This window comes from Dendrobates tinctorius, unplaced genomic scaffold, assembly GCF_039654945.1.
Source record: "Dendrobates tinctorius isolate UK_male_01 unplaced genomic scaffold, ASM3965494v1 ptg000006l, whole genome shotgun sequence".
NCBI lineage: Eukaryota > Metazoa > Chordata > Amphibia > Anura > Dendrobatidae > Dendrobates > Dendrobates tinctorius.
This window is the reverse complement of record NW_027361674.1, coordinates 14,379,812-14,398,239: the sequence shown is the minus strand read 5'-3', so window position 1 is coordinate 14,398,239 and position 18,428 is coordinate 14,379,812. Positions and strand designations below refer to the sequence as shown.

The window sequence follows — 18,428 nt, the reverse complement described above, 5'->3', positions numbered from 1 at the left end:
TTTTTAACCTTATTAAATAGTCCCAGGTGGGACATCACTGTCCTGTGACAGATCGCTGATCTGTCACATCACAGATCACTGTGACAGATCAGCAATCTGTCACAGGCATTGAAGAAGACTTTCTCTTGCCTGCGCTTTGCAGGCACTGAGGAAGCCAGCTTCCTGCATGCCCCCGAAGGCCCCCGTCGCCATCTTGGATTCGGGGGCCTGCAGGAAAGGAGCCCCCAGCAGCAGCGCTGCCCATTGCGCTGCCGTGGGGGGCTCAGGGAAGCACGGAGGGAGCCCCCTCCCTGCCGATGCTTCCCTTTAACCCCCGGTACACCGCGATCGTGTTTGATCGCGGTGTGCAAGGGGTTAACGTGTCGGGGGCGGTCCGTGACCGCCCCTGACACATTGTGCCGGGTGTCAGCTGTGATAATCAGCTGACACCCGGCCGCGATCAGCGGCGCTCACCACGTGGGCGCCGCTGATCGCGGTAGACGTACTATCCCGTCCATGGGCATAGGGGCCCGGGTCCCATGGACGGGATAGTACGTCTGATGTCAGAAAGGGGTTAATTAAAATGGAATAAAAGTTATTTTTTATGGATATGACCCACGCTGGACTTCTGCTTCACCTTTATACTACTTGCAGCACTGCATGATCCGCGTTGTGGGACTGGAGAGGAGGTGAGCTGATCTTTCTTGCTTCTTTTTTATTATTAAAGTGCTTATTAGTGGACCAAGATGGGCCACAAACAAATATGTACAATTATTTGTACCAAAATATATATATATATATATATATATATACTGTATATATAGTAATATCATAATGGTGATTAAATACTGTATAATGCTCCAGTTCTGAATCCAGGACTAAACTATTGGAGATCTGATTTTAGTTTAAGACCTCAACAACAAAAAAAATATCAAAAATTTGAAATTATTTTTTTTTTGCTGAGGGATTTTAAAATAGAAAAGACTCAGGAAACAAGAGAAATAAATTGTTCAACTGTAAGTGCGAAGGATCCTCTGTATTTGGAGGCCACTGACCTACTTGAGCGCTTCAGTTTTCTCCTAATTAATATATAATTAAGTACTGAACTTTGTAAAGAGTTTCATTAAGTACCTGGCCCATGAATGGCCTCCAAAAACACAATATAAGGATCTGTCTAAAATAATAGGTGAACTAAGGGGAAGAATGAAAAATAATAACCTCCAAATATAAAAGTGTTTCACAGCAACCTGCAGTAATCTGTGGCTATTCGAAGGGAGCCCTGTGAAACGCCTCCTACCTCCCGGCATCCTCAATGGCTCTTGTGATTAGCCGGCCTGGTGCGACTTCATTGTTGAGGAGTGATGCATGTGTGATGTTGCACCAAGCCGGCTAATCAAAAAAAAGAACTGCAGATCGTGGGAAGTAGGAGGCGTTTTGCGACGGCTCCAGTCCAACAGCCATACGTTGTCAATGTGGCCGATTTATCCAGATCCTGCAAATCGAATTGCACCATCTCACCTGCGAAGGCAAACTCATTCATCATGGTTGTTTTTCCCCTTTTCTGGAGCAATTTGCTCCTTATTAGTGACTTTATCACTTATGCCTAATTCTCTATATGTTTTGTGCCACGCCACAAGTCGTCTTTCTATTTTAAGTCTTTTTTTAATTTTGCTTCCTCGACCACTTTGTTTATCTAGATGTTTTAGATAGATTCATGAAAGGTAACAAGAGGTTCTCTAGCACCGATCAAACATTTGCCAAATGGCTATGATGTTTTTCAATTTTCATTCTTTTTCAGCATGAAGAACAAGAACTCCTTAATACATACTGTATGTAACAAAGCAAATAACTGTCTGCTGAGAGCAGCATGACGTAAGCCAGAGACCCTGATTCAAGCAATGTATTAATTACTGGGCTGTTTGCTGTAGTTTTGATAAATATCTGCTGCAGATTTACCATTTCTGTGTATGCTGAGCTCTGTATAACCCCACCCACGTCACTGACTGGCAGCTTTCAAGGGGGGAATGTGCATAGGCAGAAATCTACCAATCAGTATTAGAGGTGGAGTGAGACTACATGACAGCAGGTTTAATAGTCATCTAGTGATAATCTCTTGCTGATTAAAGTTATTTTATTAAAACCATAGCAAGAAGCTCAGAATGTGGCATTTTGCTAGAACAGGGTCTTTACCTCACATCGCTCCCACATCGCTTCTACATCGCCCTCACATCACCCTCACATCGCCCTCACATGCCCTAACATCGCCCTCACATCGCTCGCACTGCACGCTGTCTGGATTCTCTGGTGCTGGTTCCAGTAGCGGGTGGTCATGTGAGCACAGTTATGCAGTATGCACACTTCCGGCCATATTCCAACTGGACGTGTCCATCCCTCTCAATACACTTGTACAGACGGAGGCCTCCCACATCTAGTTGGCATGTGACCACAGGTAAGTATATCACATACTTGCAGTCATGTGCACGGTGCTGAAGAATCCTCACACTGCGCACTGTGAGAATTCACAAATCGGCAGTCACAAAGGGACTGCAGACTAGTACCCCAAGACCGGACAACCCCTTTAATGACAGTAGTAATCTAGTTAGTAATATTCAGTATATGCAATCCTTTGGTTGACCACAACCAAAAAAAAAAAAAAAAATAACAATGAAGTAATGAGAAGAAATAAAGAATCTCTTACTTCTGCTAATCTGGAATGTTTATGGACCACTTCTGCTTTGTTCATAGGAGTCAACTGCTGCAAAACACTTCGGCTGTTCGTCAGTGCGCGAGTTAAGCGGGCAAATTTTGTCCATCCTTTAGAGAAAAAAAATAAAAATGTCAATTGTAAATTTAGCAGGTCTTCAAACATTTTGGAAAAATCACTACACAGTAAATATATTGGTTTTAAATGTTTGTGGAACATGTTTTGCTGATTTATATTGATCTTATTATTTCTTAAAATTATCTATAAATTAATGGAAAGATTTCTGCACATCTTTGGATTATTAAGAAAGTTTTTGGGCACTTTCAGGAATGTCCTTTTAGACATTAAACTTTCCAAAATTGTGTAGGACTGGACTGGTGAATGCAATTCCAAAATTTTCAGATTTTTTTCCTGTATGAGTATTTTTTCGGTACCTAGAAGGGGTTCGTTCTTGGGTACAGCAAGATAGTAGAATCGTTTTTTGGCAATACAACTGACACGAAAATGGAAGACATTGGTGAGGATGGAACTGAAGAAATTCCCTTTCTGAAACATTAGTCCAAAAAGTCAGTTTTTAAAGATAAGACATTGTTATTTATAGCCACACACACATTTATTTGTCCTCCGCTCCAGTTCTAATACAACATGAGGTCCTCTAACTTTTATATGACATTGCAGATAAGACACAATATGATCTCCCCCTGTAAAACAGTTGTCAATTTTGGCTCATATTTTTTATTAGAAGGATCTGTAATGACCAGAAAGTCTTCCGTTTTTACTCTAGTGGAAAGAGCAAGAGATGCTTTTGTCTTGCAGCTCTGGTTTGGAGCAACCTATAAAAGACCAATGAGTCATGGATGTGTCAGATGCAACAGACAGTCACTCTACATCTGGCTGCAGAAGGTCTGTGGGCTAGGCATTGGAGACACCTTCTTAATCCTTCTGACTTGTGGACCCAGTGGCAACCTCCCTCCAGCTCAAAATGACACACCTGGACCTTGGTGTTTATAAACTCCCAGTCTGCTTTAGGGAGTCGCCAGTGATATTCACATTTTTCCCTTGTGAAGTCTTGGAGCTGAAGCCATGGGCTTACTTTCACTATGTTGCTCTGAGAGGACATTTGGTGTTACCTCTCTGAGTCTTCTCAAGCTAAGTTCATTCTCCTTATTTGTCTCACTTGTTGTCTTTAGTGTTCAGAGGGGACTGACCATTGCTCATCCTCTCCACTTTCCTATCCAGGGCCTAGCTCTAGGGATACACAGGACTTTGGTTTCCTGCTCAGCGATTGGTGAGGAACCAATTTAGGGATGGTAGGGCAGGCAGGGTGTTATAAGATCTGCCTAGGGGTATCCACTCCTCTATTTCCTAGTGTTTGGGCTTCCTTCCCCTCATCCCTTCTTGTGGCTCTTATTCTTTCCTACACTGTGTGTGACACAATGTTTAAGAGCAACTGATAATAGAGGACGGTCTTAAAAATGAGAGTACCCTGTAAAATCTCCATTTTATTAAAGAGTAATATGGTTTATGAACTAGATGGCCTTGGTGCATGTATATTTTATTCTACAACCGTCATGCATGGAGTGTTGCAACAAAATAATTAGTAATTTTACTTTCTCAATTGTCTTCTAAAAAACAATCCACTACTTTATTAAATGTATGAAATCATCAAAACTTGTGCATCTGGACTTTTTAGGTGCAGATTTTTTTCATTCCTTATTTTCTTACTTGTAGGCATTTATCCCATAGAAGTTGAACATGTGGCTGTCTTGGTGTTCATGGAGAGAGAGGATTTAGCTCTGGTTTGTTTTATTCCCCTTTCTACTGGATGATGACAACTTGTGCTGACACCTCCGTAGGTGACACTCAGAAAGCTGTATAAATTGGAACGAGACTGGAACGTAGTGCACAGACTGGCCAGCAGCTCTACCTACCCGAGCATGACGGCTTCATGTATTTCTATGCAGCTGCTGTGTAGAACCGGCGGCTTCATACTCCACCACAGCTGCTAACAGTGCAGTCATCCTGAGAATGCCGATACAGTTAACTGAATTGCAATTCATGCAGCCCATGCCTGAACCAGCCCATCTGGCATTTGCCAGAATTGCCAGATGGCCAGTCTGCTCCTGCACGTAGGATCATCACATTAGTGCAAAATGAGGCTTGAGATCACTAGAAAAAGAATCTACATGGTGGTTCTACAATATTGAGCATTATTTTAAATAACTATGATCTGATAATTAACTAATTTAAAAACAAATTCCTACCGTAGACATAGGAGGGGAAGAAATTGCCTCAAATGACCCTTGTTACAAAATATGTCATAGGATTTATAACTAACATCTGCTTGGGATTCCAGCTTACAAGGGCTTAATTCTGCAAAGATTAAATTTTTGCTTGTAATTTTAGGTCAAAGAAGAGAAACTCTAGAAATTGATTTCAGCTACTCCATTTATACAAACTATATTAAACAGCTAAGAGCCGATCCATATAAAAAACCAAGTGGTAATTTCTGCTGCTTATTGTAACGCATGGCTCAATAATTTCTCTGCCACTTTAGAAATGTAGATATCTTGCCAGTAAAGCAGCTTGTCTTATTAATGATCTTCCATAGGAAAATAAATAAAATCTGGAATGTTTCAAATTAATTGACACCAGAGGAGCAAAATATTAGAAAATATTGGCGCAGCCTCAAGTGCAATATCTCGTTTGCTTGATGTGAATTTATTGGTAAGGTAATAGAAGTATTTAAAGCCGAGGCCAACGGACAAATCTTGACTTCTCAAAAATGTCTTGAGAACAACAGTATTAGGCAAAAGATTTAGGCAGATGCTGCAAAGTCAGAAGCTTTCAAAAATAAAAGTGTTTTTATAGTTTATTTTTCCTAATTAACAAAATGGAAAACGAATGAACAAAAAAGAGAAATCAAAATCAAATCCATATTTGGTGTGACAGCCCTTTTCCTTCAGAAGAGCATCATATCTTCTAGGAACTTGTATTTGCACGCAGTTTTTGAAGGAACTCAATGATATCTTGGAGAACTAACCAGAGATCTGTGTATGAGGCTTGTAGAAATCCTTTTGTGTCTTTGTAAGGAGGTGGCAGTGCTATGGACAGTAGAGACAAGCTGCCCCTTTAAGAGACAGCACCCCCTTGACAACAGAGGGGAGGGGCTGCTTTTCTGTGTGGAAAAGGGACCCGAGATTTCTGCAGGAAGCAGACGTGCCTGCCTGAGTTGTGAGGAAAAGAACGTTTAGTCTGCAACTGACTTTGTAAACTATTCTGGGGATTAAAAGGTGGCTTTCCTGTCTTGCCGTGAGAAGCCACGAAGAAAGGACAAGAAAAGAACCCAGAGGAGGAATCCATCGTTCCGAGGAGCATTATTGAACTTGCACACAAGGAAAACAGAGCTTCCAGGAAGAAGTGCGTACCATCTTGCAAAGCTTCAGGGGCCCCAGGGAATGGACTAAGATACCAACTACTGTGAGTGTTAACCCCGTGTGCGCACATGTTTAGGGCTTAGGATAGGCTGCAATAGACAGAGCACGGCAGCCGTGCGGCCGGAGTTGCAGCGGCCAGATAGTTATAGCTAGAGTAGCAGCATACTGTATTGTATTGTCTTGCCTTTTGCAAAATACACTGATCTGTAATAGCTGGTACTCCGTGCCATTTGTATGGCCCAGCTAGAGAGTATCACTTTTGTAAATTGTTTTATGTCATAACATACCCGTTTACACTTTCCTAACACTGCATTCCTTGCCCGTAAATAAATTAACCCTTTGCTGCTTGCACCTCATCTTGTGTACCGTAGCCTCCCTGCATTGTGGTGGTCTCCCCGGCCATCGCTTCAAGTGGCGCTGCGAGCAGGTTTACTGTCACCAAGATGCAGGCAGCAGGCGGCAACGATGAGAGTGCTAGTGTTAGTGGGGATGCTGTTGGCATTGGTGGAACCCCTGCAAGTACATTCCCTATGGGCACCATATTTAGTGTGCTTCCAAAATTTGACAGCAATAATATGCCCCTGTCTGACTGGATGTCCTGGCTGCAAAGCACCCTGACGATTTATAACATCAGCACAGACCTTGAAGTGGACGTTGCTTTGACTGCCTTGGAGGGAGAGGCCTATAAAAACATCTGTCTACAGCCGGAACTCACCTGTAGTACCCTGAAGGAGCTATTGAAATTCCTGGAAGAGATCTATGGCGAGACTGCTAGCGCGGGACACCTTCGCGCCAAATTTTTTACTAGACTGCAGCAGGAAGAACAAGGGATCTTTCAGTATGCGACAGCACTGCAAGAAGTGTTGACAGAAGTGCAGAGGAAAGAGACGGATGGGCTTGGTGGCATGGGCTCCACAGACCGGACACTCCGGGATCAATTTATTCTGGGACTGCATAGCACATCCTTGAGGCGAGCACTGTCAGAATGGGTCCGTGCAGATCCGGCTCTTTCATTCCGTCACATCCTGGCAGAAGCAGTGGCCCGAAGCAAGGAAGACAGTTACGCGTCTGGTGTGATGCGTGTCCAGGATGCCAATACCATAGGGGACCCAAATCATCAGGAGGCGCTGGTCCAGGTAGTGCACGATTTGCAGTGGTCTCTTGTCAGTATGCAAAATAAATTAACCTGGATGGAGCAAAGAATAGGAGAACAAGTGTCTGACTCAACACACTCATATAACCATCCTTCGGCCCGACCTTTAAGGGGTCAGTGGGTGCAAGCTCCCCCCCACCAGGCATCAGAGGCACAAAGACAGGCTCGGGGTGCCCCTCGGCGAAGAGGAGGCATCCAATGCTGGGAATGTGGAGGACAAGGGCACCTTGCCAGGGACTGCCGGACTTAAGCTCAAAGCCAGCAACAGCCGCCGTTAAACTAGCAACCCCCGCAGTAACGTGGCACTCTGTGGGGGAAGCAAGAAGAGAGGCCGCTCCTTATCATAATGAACACTTGATTGCTGGGAGTCCCATCCTGCGTGCTGAATTTGAGGGCATTCCAGTGGATTGCTTGATAGATACCGGTTCACAAGTGACAACAATGTGTGGACGAATATTCGAATCTGTGGGCAAGAAGTAGGAAAGAAAGGGATCCTGCTCTGAGCCCATCAAAGAAGATGTGCCTGTAATACTGGGAATGAATATCCTACGAGAGCTCGATCAGATAATGTTCACCAAACGGGGACCCAGTCATTGGAAGAAGGCTGCCACACACAAGCCTACTCAAGAAGCCCTTCAGCGATTGATCCACATCTGTGGGATGCAGAAGAGTGTTCCGTCTTATCAGGCGGTAGGGGTCATCAGGGCCCCTGGGAAGGAGTCTGTAATCCTGCCTCCCGAGCGAGAAAGTATATTACATCTTCCAGTGTAGACTCATCGCAACCTTGACGGACTGGAGGTGATAGTTTAGCCTGTGGTAGGTGGAGGAGCGGACCAAGAAGTCATGATAGCTCGTACGATAGCTGTGGTCCAGTGAGGACACGTCCCCATAAGAGCTTTGAACGTGGGCCCCGGGGAAGTCACCTTGCCACGGGGGGACAGATCTGGCCTGGGTGTACCTACACAAGGGCGAAGTGGTGAGTCAGAAAGAGATGTCTTTATTGCCGATCGAAGGTGCGGAGCAGACCCTGGCAGTCGCTGCGGGGCCCGAAGAGAAGCCATCCCTGGAGTGGAATGGGCGAATCATCCTTGACCAAATGGAAGTGGATGTGAAGACTCTTGGCCCTGAGCGTGTGCGGGCGATAGAAGCTATGCTGTGGGAAAATCAGGCCGCATTCGCCCGTCACACCGAAGATTTTGGCTGTACCGAAGCGATCACACACGAGATACCGACCCGGGGATGCTCACCCAATTCGAGAAAGATACAGGCAAATCCCACCCAAGATGTACCAAGAGGTGAAGACATTACTGAGGCAGATGCTGGATTCAGGAGTAGTGCAGAGTAGTCAGAGCCCTTGGGCAGTACCGGTGGTGCTCGTCAAGAAGAAGGATGGGACCATCCGGTTCTGTGTAGATTACAGGAAACTCAATGACTGCACTGTGCGAGACTCATATCCGTTACCCCGCATCGAGGAATCCTTGACAGCGTTAGGGAGAGCCAAGTACTTCTCCACCTTGGACCTAGCAAGCGGATACTGGCGAGTGGCTGTGGCTGAGAAAGACAAGGAAAAAACTGCCTTCATCCTCCCTATGGGATTGTTCGAGTTTAACCGGATGCCCTTCGGGCTCTCCAATGCTCCGGGCGGGCACGTTTCAACGGCTGATGGAAAAGTGTTTGGGAGACAAACTTTGAGGCTACCCTGATCTATCTGGATGACATCAATGTGTTCTCTGCCTCGTTCGAAGACCATCTTACCTGGCTTGGACAGGTACTCGGAAGACTGCGGGCTCATAACCTGAAGGTGAAGCCAAAGAAGGGCCACCTCTTCAAGAGAGAGATTGAGTACCTGGGCCACAAAGTGTCACAAGATGGAGTTCTGCCTTCACCAGAAAAAGTGGCTGCTATCCAGAAGTGGCCAGTTCCTCGAACTGTGCGGGAACTCCAGGCCTTCCTTGGACATGCTGGGTACTACCGACGGTCTGTCAAAGATTTTGCAAAGGTGGCGGGTCCTCTGAATAAACTGCTGAGGGGGACCGCCGGATTGCCGAAGACCCAGTGCATCCCCTGGGACCAGAGGCGAGATGAGGCCTTCCAAGCTATAAAGAATGCTCTTACTTCAGCCCCGATTTTGGCCTACGCAGATTTCGATCAACCGTTCCTGTTGTACACAGACGGTAGCCTTCATGGACTCGGTGCAGTACTTTGCCAAATACATGAGAGATGGACATGAGAGTCATTGGGTATGTCGGTAGGTCCTTGCGAGACCGTGAAAGAAACCCCCATAATTACAGCTCTTTCCGGTTAGAGCTCCTGGCCCTCGTGTGGGCCATGACAAAGAAGTTTGCGGGCTTCCTGGCAGGGACCAAGATTCAAGTTCGAACTGACAATCCCCTGGCCCACCTTGAGAATGCTAAATTGGGGGCCTTAGAAAAACAGTGGGTGGCTTGCCTGGCCAAGTTTGACTTTACCATCCGTTATTGCTCTGCTACTGAAAATGCAAATGCCGATGGCCTGTCACGAGTGACGGTGGAAACTCCAGTGGAGGATCTCGATGAACAACTCGAAGAGGAAGAAACCCCAGACTTCCATAAGTTCAAGACCCCAGTGGTTGCAGTCCAGTCGAGTAGGGAGGCCTGCGCACTACCCCGATCTCTGGGGAGAACCAATGAAGAGTGGGGAAATGTTCAAGATGAAGACGGAGGGCTGAGACAGATGAAATGCTGGGTAGCACAGAAGCGGAAGTCAGGCAAACAAGAGAGCGATAGTCTGGATGCTGAGATGAAGAGTGTCTTACACCAGTGGGATAGGTTGGAGGTGCGAGAATCGGTGCTATATCGCAAGAGGCAACAGCCAAAAGATACTGAAGTAAGGTGGCAGGTGGTCATCCCAGGAGGACTGGCCCAAGAAGTGGCTAAAGATGCCCACGAATTCGGAGCCTACTTCGGGTCCACAAAGACCTACCAGTGGTTACAGCGGCACGTGTACTGCCCCCGGTTGGTGTCCGTGGTAGAAGAGGTTTGCCGGCAATGTTGGGTATGCGGTACCCAACCAGACCATACATACTAAGGAACCGCTAGAAGTCTTGATGATAGACTATCTCCTCGTGGGACACTCAGCCCGGGGGCCACAGTACTGTTTGGTGATGACCAACCATTTCTCCAAGTTCGCGGTAGTCACCCCAACTAGAGATCAGACTGCCGAGTCTGCGGCACGGGCCATCTGTCAAGACTTCATCCGAGTGTATGGGTGCCCAAAGCGCATCCACTCTGACCAAGGTGCATGTTTGCAAGGCAAGGTGATGGAAAAACTGTACCGTTTGTATGGCATTGAGCGGTCCAGGACCACCCCTTACCATCCTCAAGGCAACAGAGCATGTCAACCCTTCAACCGGACCTTACTTCAAATGCTGAGGATGTTGGAAGAGGACAAGAAGGCATGCTGGCCAGATTCCCTGCCAGAGTTGGTCTGGACCTACAACAATCGGGTCCATTCCACCACGGGTTACACCCCCTATCTGCTGCTGTTTGGAAGAGCTGGACGAGAGATCATTGAATTGAAGTTGGAACAGCCAGAGGAGCTGATGGAGTGAAACATCACTTCATGAGTGAAAGAACATCGGAAATGACTGCAAACAATACAGCGATTGGTGGGTCAGCAGCTACAGGAGAAAGAACATACGGGCCGTAAACCGATTCAAGAGATACCGCTCCGGCCCGGGGACCGAGTATTAGTCAGAGAGAAACGCCCCAAGGGTAAACTAAGCAAGAGAAGGGAAGTACAGCCTTACAAAGTCATCGAGCAAGTGTATGCTGATGGTCCGGTGTACAAGGTGCAGGTTGAGAATGGGGTATCTGCCCCTAGAGTGCTCCACAGGAATATGCTACGGCCATGCCGGGCCGAGGCCCGTCCTGTACCAGTGCCGTTTGAGGGTGATGATCCACCTCCTGAACCTGCCTTGCCTGCTGGTGAAATCAATGATGAATGGTGGATCGGCCCTGACACCGTGGGGGGCCCTCAGCCGGACAGAGATGGTAATCTTCTGGAGGTACCACTGCCGCCATGTGACAATGAGTCCAGACAAGAGCCTACTACAACTCCTGCAGCAAGTATTCCTCTGGAGGATAGTCAAGACATCCGGAGATCCCAGAGGTCTACTGCAGGGGTTCCACCAGCCCGATACATTGAACAGTGTTCTCTGTCTGTTTCTCTGCTTGTGTTTTCTCCCCTATAGGTGCTGTTCCGCATTGCAAGTGTCTCTATTCCACTTCAACTTTGATGCTGTGATGGTTGAGGATGACCATCTTTAAGAAGGGAGGCATGTAAGGGGGTGGCAGTGCTATGGACAGGAGAGACAAGCTGCCCCTTTAAGAGACAGCACCCCCGTTGTTAGAGCAGTGGGACATTCTGCGCTTCCCTGCTGTAAAGGCTGTTTGGTTTCATCTGCCAGACGACAGAGGGGAGGGGTTGCTTTTCTGTGTGGAGAAGGGACCTGAGATTTCTGCAGGAAGCAGACGTGCCTGCCTGAGTTGTGAGGAAAAGAACGTTTAGTCTGCAACTGACTTTGTAAACTATTCTGGGGATTAAAAGGTGGCTTTCCTGTCTTGCCGTGAGAAGCCACGAAGAAAGGACAACAAAGGAACCCAGAGGAGGAATCCATCAATCCATCATTCCAAGGAGCATCATTGAACTTGCACACAAGGAAAACAGAGCTTCCAGGAAGAAGTGCGCACCATCTTGCAAAGCTTCAGGGGCCCCCGGGAATGGACTGAGATACCAACTACTGTGAGTGTTAACCCCGTGTGTGCACATGTTTAGGGCTTAGGATAGGCTGCAATAGACAGAGCACGGCAGCCGTGCGGCCAGATAGTTATAGTTAGAGTAGCAGCACACTGTACTGTATTATATTGTTTGGCCTTTTGCAAAATACACTGATCTGTAATAGTTGGTGCTCCGTGCCAATTGTATGGCCCAGCTAGAGAGTATCACTTTTGTAAATTGTTTTATGTCATAGCATACCCCTGTTTACACTTTCCTAACACTGCATTTCTTGCCCGTAAATAAATTAACCCTTTGTTGCTTGCACCTCATCTTGTGTACCATAGTCTCCCTGCATTGTGGTGGTCCCCCCGGCCATCACTTCATCTTCATGCAATCCCAGACAGACTGGATGGTGCTGAGGTCAGGGCTCTGTGGGGGCCAGATCATCTCTGCAAGAACTCCTTGATGTTTTTATACTGAAGATATTTCTTAATGACATTGGCTGTGTGTTTGGGGGGACCATTGTTCGGCTGCAGAATACATTTGGAGCCAATCAGATGCTCCCTTGATGCTATTGCATGATGGATAAGTATTTGCCTTAATTTCTCAGCATTAAAGACGTTAGACGCAGTGGTTGGCCACAGAAGTACCATCAGCTCTGAACTGGCAGCAACCATTGGGGGACCCAACTGCACCCATTTACTTTTCATAGAAGTTTGGACAGAAATGGTCTTGATGGAAGACTTGTGGCCAAAAGCCCATACCCTCTATTTGGAAACAAGGCCAAAAGACTCAACTATGCAGGAAAACATAGGATCTGGGGTGCAGAAAAATAGCAGCAGGTGCACTCAACGGAGTAAAAAGGTGAAATATTTGACTGTACCAGAAAAGAAGAAGCACAGTGGAGGTTCCTGCAGCATTTCAGCAAATAGTGGTGAGGATGTGTTCAGGGTTATTGGTGTCCTCAATGCTGAGAAATACAGGTAGATACTGATCCTACAATACTATCATGGAGGCGTCTGGCTCCAAATTTATTTTACAGCAGGAAAATGACCCCAAACTTACAGCCAATGTTATTAACTATCTTCAGAATAAAGAAGAACAGAGTCCTGGAAGTGATGATCCAGCCCCCACAGAGCACTGATCTCCGCATCATCCAGTCTGTCTGGTATTACACAAAGACACAGAAGGATTTCCGTAGTCCTCATACACAGAAGATCTGTGGTTAGTTCTCCAAGATATTTGGAACAACCTCCCTGTCAAGATCTTTAAAAATCTCTACTGAGAACTGTTAAAGGCAAAGGCCGGTCACCAAATATTGATTTTTAAATTTTTCTCTTTTTCACTCACTTTGCATTTTATCTGATAAAAATATATTATTAACACTTCCTTTTATGAAAGCTTCTTTCTTTGCAGCTTTTTTTCCACACCTGCTTAAAACTTTTGCAAAGTTCCCTACATGCATCCTGGTTGCAGTCCAATACCCTGCGGCATTTTGGATTACCAGCAGGGATCACAGAAGATCATGGTGGCTCATAGCTGTGGGATGGTCCACAATTACATGGTCTTGTACCGGTAATTGTCCTAACCAGTCCTCTTTAACAGTTTCAAAATTACATAATAAATATCTGCCCTAGGTGGCAAACCCATCACCGAAACTGTGGGCTAATTTTAATATTTGCTATGAGCTTTCTTTACTGTACTCCTCTACGTGTTTATTCTAGTATACACTTGTAATCCTCATTAAATATTTTTTTCTTTACATTTTTGAATTGTTGTTTTTTTTTTATTCCTCCTGGAGACTGGGTACAACCAAATGAAGGGGATGTGCCCGCACACTCGGACACCGTCAAGCCATTGCTGACAATGCCATGCACTGTAGGGACGCTACCTTCTAAAAAGGCAGAATAGTAACACCCATTTGTCACTTTAGTCATAAGTATGTAAGGGTTTTCCAGTGTCAGAATGTGTCTGTACAGATGCAGTTTGGTTTAACAAAACAAACTGTGATTTACTTGCCCTCCCCAAGTCCAGAACCGAGTCTCTGCCGCTTCCCTGCTGTTTGTTGTTGCCTGCATTGGTGATATCACATCGACAGCCCTGCGGCCAATCAGTGGGCTCAGTGGCTTTGCACAAGGTGATGACACAAGCTGATTGGCTACGTCAGCATATCAGACAATAGCAAACAGCAGGGTAGCGGTGGAGACTCTAAGCTGGACCAGGGATGGGTGCGTAAAGCATATTGTGTTTTTTTAAAAAAAAAACCTGTATCTGGGGGACAGGGGTTTTCTGAAAACGGAATACTTCTTTAAATAGAAATAACAGAGGACTGGCATGAGACAAAGTTCTGAGAAAAGATGACAAAATGCATTTATTTACTATAACCCACATGGCATTATACCCGGATGGAAGGGGCCCTGGATAGGGGACATTCTACCTGGATGGCAGACATATATTACTAAAAGGTGCCCAGGTTGGGGAACATTATACCAGGAAGGGGCCCAGGATGGATGACATCAGTGCAGGATGGGGGACATTATACCAGGAAGGGGCCCAGGTTGGATGACATCAGTACAGGATGGGGGACATTATACTAGGAAGGGACCCAGGATGGAGGACATTTTGTCTTCTAGATTATGAACTTGCAAGCAGGGCCCTCACTGCTCCTGTAACTGCTGTTGAACTATGTCTTACTCGGTAATGTCTTTATTGGCTGAACATGTCCCCTTTTAATTGTAAAGTGTTGCGGAATATTTGGCACCATAGAAATAAAATTATTATTTATACCAGTAAAGGGAGACATTATACTAGGGAGGGACCCAGGATGACGGATATTATACCAGGATGGATGACATTATTGGTGGAAGGGGCCCAGGATGGGGGTCATTATACAAATAAAATATCCAGTATGGAGGACATTCTACTTGGATGGAAAAAATTATAACAGGAAGAGGCCCAGGATAGTGACATTATACCAGGAAATGGAGACATTACACCAGTTTAGTCTTGATTGTTCCTTGACTTCCTTTGTTTCCCTTTATAAGCATGTGTTCAGATGTATTATGTGTTGTCTTAGAATAAGGACTGTTTTTTTGTCCGAAACGCGTCCAACTACACGTCCTGATGCGGCTCTTATCATGATGGAGAATCTTATGATTTTTTTAAATTTTGGAATAAAGGAATAAAAAAATTTTTAATCTAATTACTGATCTGGATGCTGGAATTTTTTTCCATATTACGCTTTGCTGCAGAGGGATCCTGTTTCCACATTCCGTGCACCGATCGGACTTATAGCTGTCTTCTTTGGGGTGAGCTGAAAAAAATTTTCTTTTTTTACCTTACTGGGGAGAAAAAGTATTTAGTCAGCCACCAATTGTGCAAGTTCTCCAACTTGAAAAGATGAGAGAAGCCTGTAATTGACATCATAGGTAGATCACAACTATGAGATTCAAAATGAGAAAACAAATCCAGAAAATCACCTTATCTGATCTGGCAAGGTTTATTTTTAAAATTATGGTAGAAAATAAGTATTTGGTCAACTAAAAACATACAATATTCCTGGCTCTCACAAACCTGTAATGTCTTCTTTAAATGGCTCCTCTGTCCTCCACTCATTACCCGTAGTAATGGCACCTGTTTGAACTTGATTTCAGTATAAAAGACACCTGTCCACAACCTCAAACAGCCACACTCCAAACTCCACTATAGTGAAGACCAAAGAGCTGTTGAAGGACACCAGAAACAAAATTGTGGCCTGCACCAGGCTGGGAAGATTTAATCTGCAATAGGCAAGCAGCTTGGTGTGATGAAATCAACTGTGGGAGCAATAATAAGAAAATGGAAGACATACAAGACCACTGATAATCTCCCTCGATCTGGGGCTCCACAAAAGATCTCACACCGTGGGGTCAAAATTATCACAAGAACGGTGAGCAAAAATTCCAGAACCACATGGGGGGACCTAGTGAATGAGCTACCATCAGTAACACACTACACCGCCAGGGACTCAGATCCTGCAGTGTCAGATGTATCCCCCTGCTTAAGCAAGTACATGTCCGGGCCCGTCTGAAGTTTGCTAAAGAGCATTTGGATTATCCAGAAGAGTATTGGGAGAATGTCATATGGTCTGATAAAACCAAAGTAGAACTGTTTGGTAGAAACAAAACTCGTCATGTTTGGAAGAGACAGAATGCTGAGTTGCATCCAAAGAACACCATACCTACTGTTAAGCATGGGAGTGGCAACATCATGCTTTGGAGCTGTTTCTCTGCAAAGGGATCAGGACGACTGATCCGTGTACATGAAAGAATGAATGGGGCCATGTATCATGAGATTTTGAGAGCAAACCTCCTTCAATCAGCAAGGGCATTGAAGATGAAACGTGGCTGGGTCTTTCAGCATGATAATGATCCCAAGCACACCGAAAGGGCAATGAAGGAGTGGTTTCTTAAGAAGCATATGAAGGTCCTGGAGTGGCCTAGCCAGTCTCCTGATCTCAACCACATAGAAAACCTTTGGAGGGATTTGAAAATCTGTGTTGCCCAGTGACAGACCCAAAACATCACTGCTCTAGAGGAGATCTGCATGGAGGAATGGGCCAATATACCACCAACAGTGTGTGCCAACCTTGTGAAAACTTACAGAAAACATTTGACCTCTGTCATTGCCAACAGATGATATATAAAAAAATATTGAGAACTTTTGTTAATGACCAAATACTTATTTTCCACTATAATTTGCAAAATAAATCTTGCCAAATCAGACAAGGTGATTTTCTGGATTTGTTTTCTCATTTAGACTCTCATAGTTGTGGTCTACCTGTGATGTCAATTACAGGCCTCTCTCATCTTTTTAAGTGGGTGAACTTGCACAATTGGTGGCTGGCTAAATACTTTTTACCCCACCCCTGGTCAAAATTATGGTTATTGCGAACAGTTAAGCAAGTTAATGATAAAATTATCTCTAAAAGGCCTAAAGAAGACCCATTTCCTATATATTTATGCAAAAAATATACATATTGCCCTTTCTTTTACATTTTAAAAATTACAAAAAGGGAAATGGGCCAGTGAAAAAGTTTGGCCACCATTGGAGATTTGTGTGCTCAGACCTTGATTAGCCTGTTAGGGTTAGGGTTTGTTCACTATCATCGTTAGGAAAGGCCAGGTGATGCAAATTTCCCAGCTTTGAAAAAGCTCAGCATCCTCTAACCCTGTTCCAAAACACAGCAGCCATGGGTTCTTTTAAGCAGCTGCCTAGCACTCTGAAAGTGATGGAGGTCCACAAAGCAGGAAAAGGTTATTAGAAGATAGCAAAGTGTTTTCAAGTTGCCCTTTCCTAGGTTCGAAATGTGATTAAGAAATGGCTGTTATTGAGAACAGTGGAGGACAAGATAAGGTCTGGAAGACCAAGAAAGAAATCAATGAGAGCTGCTCATATGATTGCTAGAGAGGCAAATGAGAACCCCCGCTTGACTGCAAAAGACCTTCAGAAAGATTTAGCCGACTCTGGAGATGTGGTACATTGTTCTACTGTTCAGAGACACCTGTACAATTATGGCCTTCATGGAAGAGTTATCAAAAGAAAACCTCTTCTGCATACTCACCATTAAAATTCAGCATTATATGTATGCACAAGAATATCTAAACAAGCCTGATGCATTTTGGAGACAAGTCCTGTGGATCGATGAGGTTAAAATACACCTCTTTGGCCACAATGATCAAAGGTATGTGTGGAGAAAAAAGGGCACAGAATTTCTGGAAAACAACATGTAGACAACCATTAAGCATGTGGGTGGATCAAACATGCTTTGAGGTTGTGCTGCAGCCAATGCATGGGAAACATTTCATGGGTAGAGGGAAGAATGGATTCAATGAAATTTTCAACAAATTCTTGATGCAAACATAACACCATCTGTAAAAAAGCTGTAGGTGAAAAGCGTATGGCTTCTATATATGGATAATGATCCTAAACACACATCAAAATCCACAACAGATGACCTCAAAAGGCACAAGCTGAAGGTTTACAATGACCCTCACAGTCCCCTAATCTGAACATCATTGAAAATCTGAGGCTAGACCTCAAAATAGCAGTGCATGCAAGGTGACCCAGGAATCTCAAAGAACTGGAAGAATATTCCAAGGAAGAATGGGTGAAAATCGCTCAAACAAGAATTTAAGGACTCTTGGCTGGCTACAAAAATTGTTTACAACTGTGATACTTGCAAAAAGGGGTACTACTAGGTACTAGCCATGCAGTGTGCCCAATCTTTTGCATCGGCTCATTTTACTTTTTGTAATTTTTAAAATGTAAAAGATGAAAACACACATATATTTTTTTGTTGCCTAAAATACAAAGGAAATGTATCATCTTTAACTTTAGGTCTTTTTGAGATCATTTT

At 44.8% G+C, this 18,428-nt stretch overlaps 1 protein-coding gene across 1 annotated transcript in view; it reads right to left on the bottom strand.

Moving 5' to 3' along the window:
* Positions 1 to 18,428, bottom strand: part of KCNH5 (potassium voltage-gated channel subfamily H member 5) — a 554,666-nt gene that overhangs the window by 389,608 nt on the left and 146,630 nt on the right. Inside the window, exon 6 of the mRNA XM_073570956.1 lies at positions 2,678 to 2,793. Coding sequence (XP_073427057.1) covers positions 2,678 to 2,793 — 116 coding nt within the window. The remainder of the gene's footprint in view (positions 1 to 2,677; positions 2,794 to 18,428) is intronic.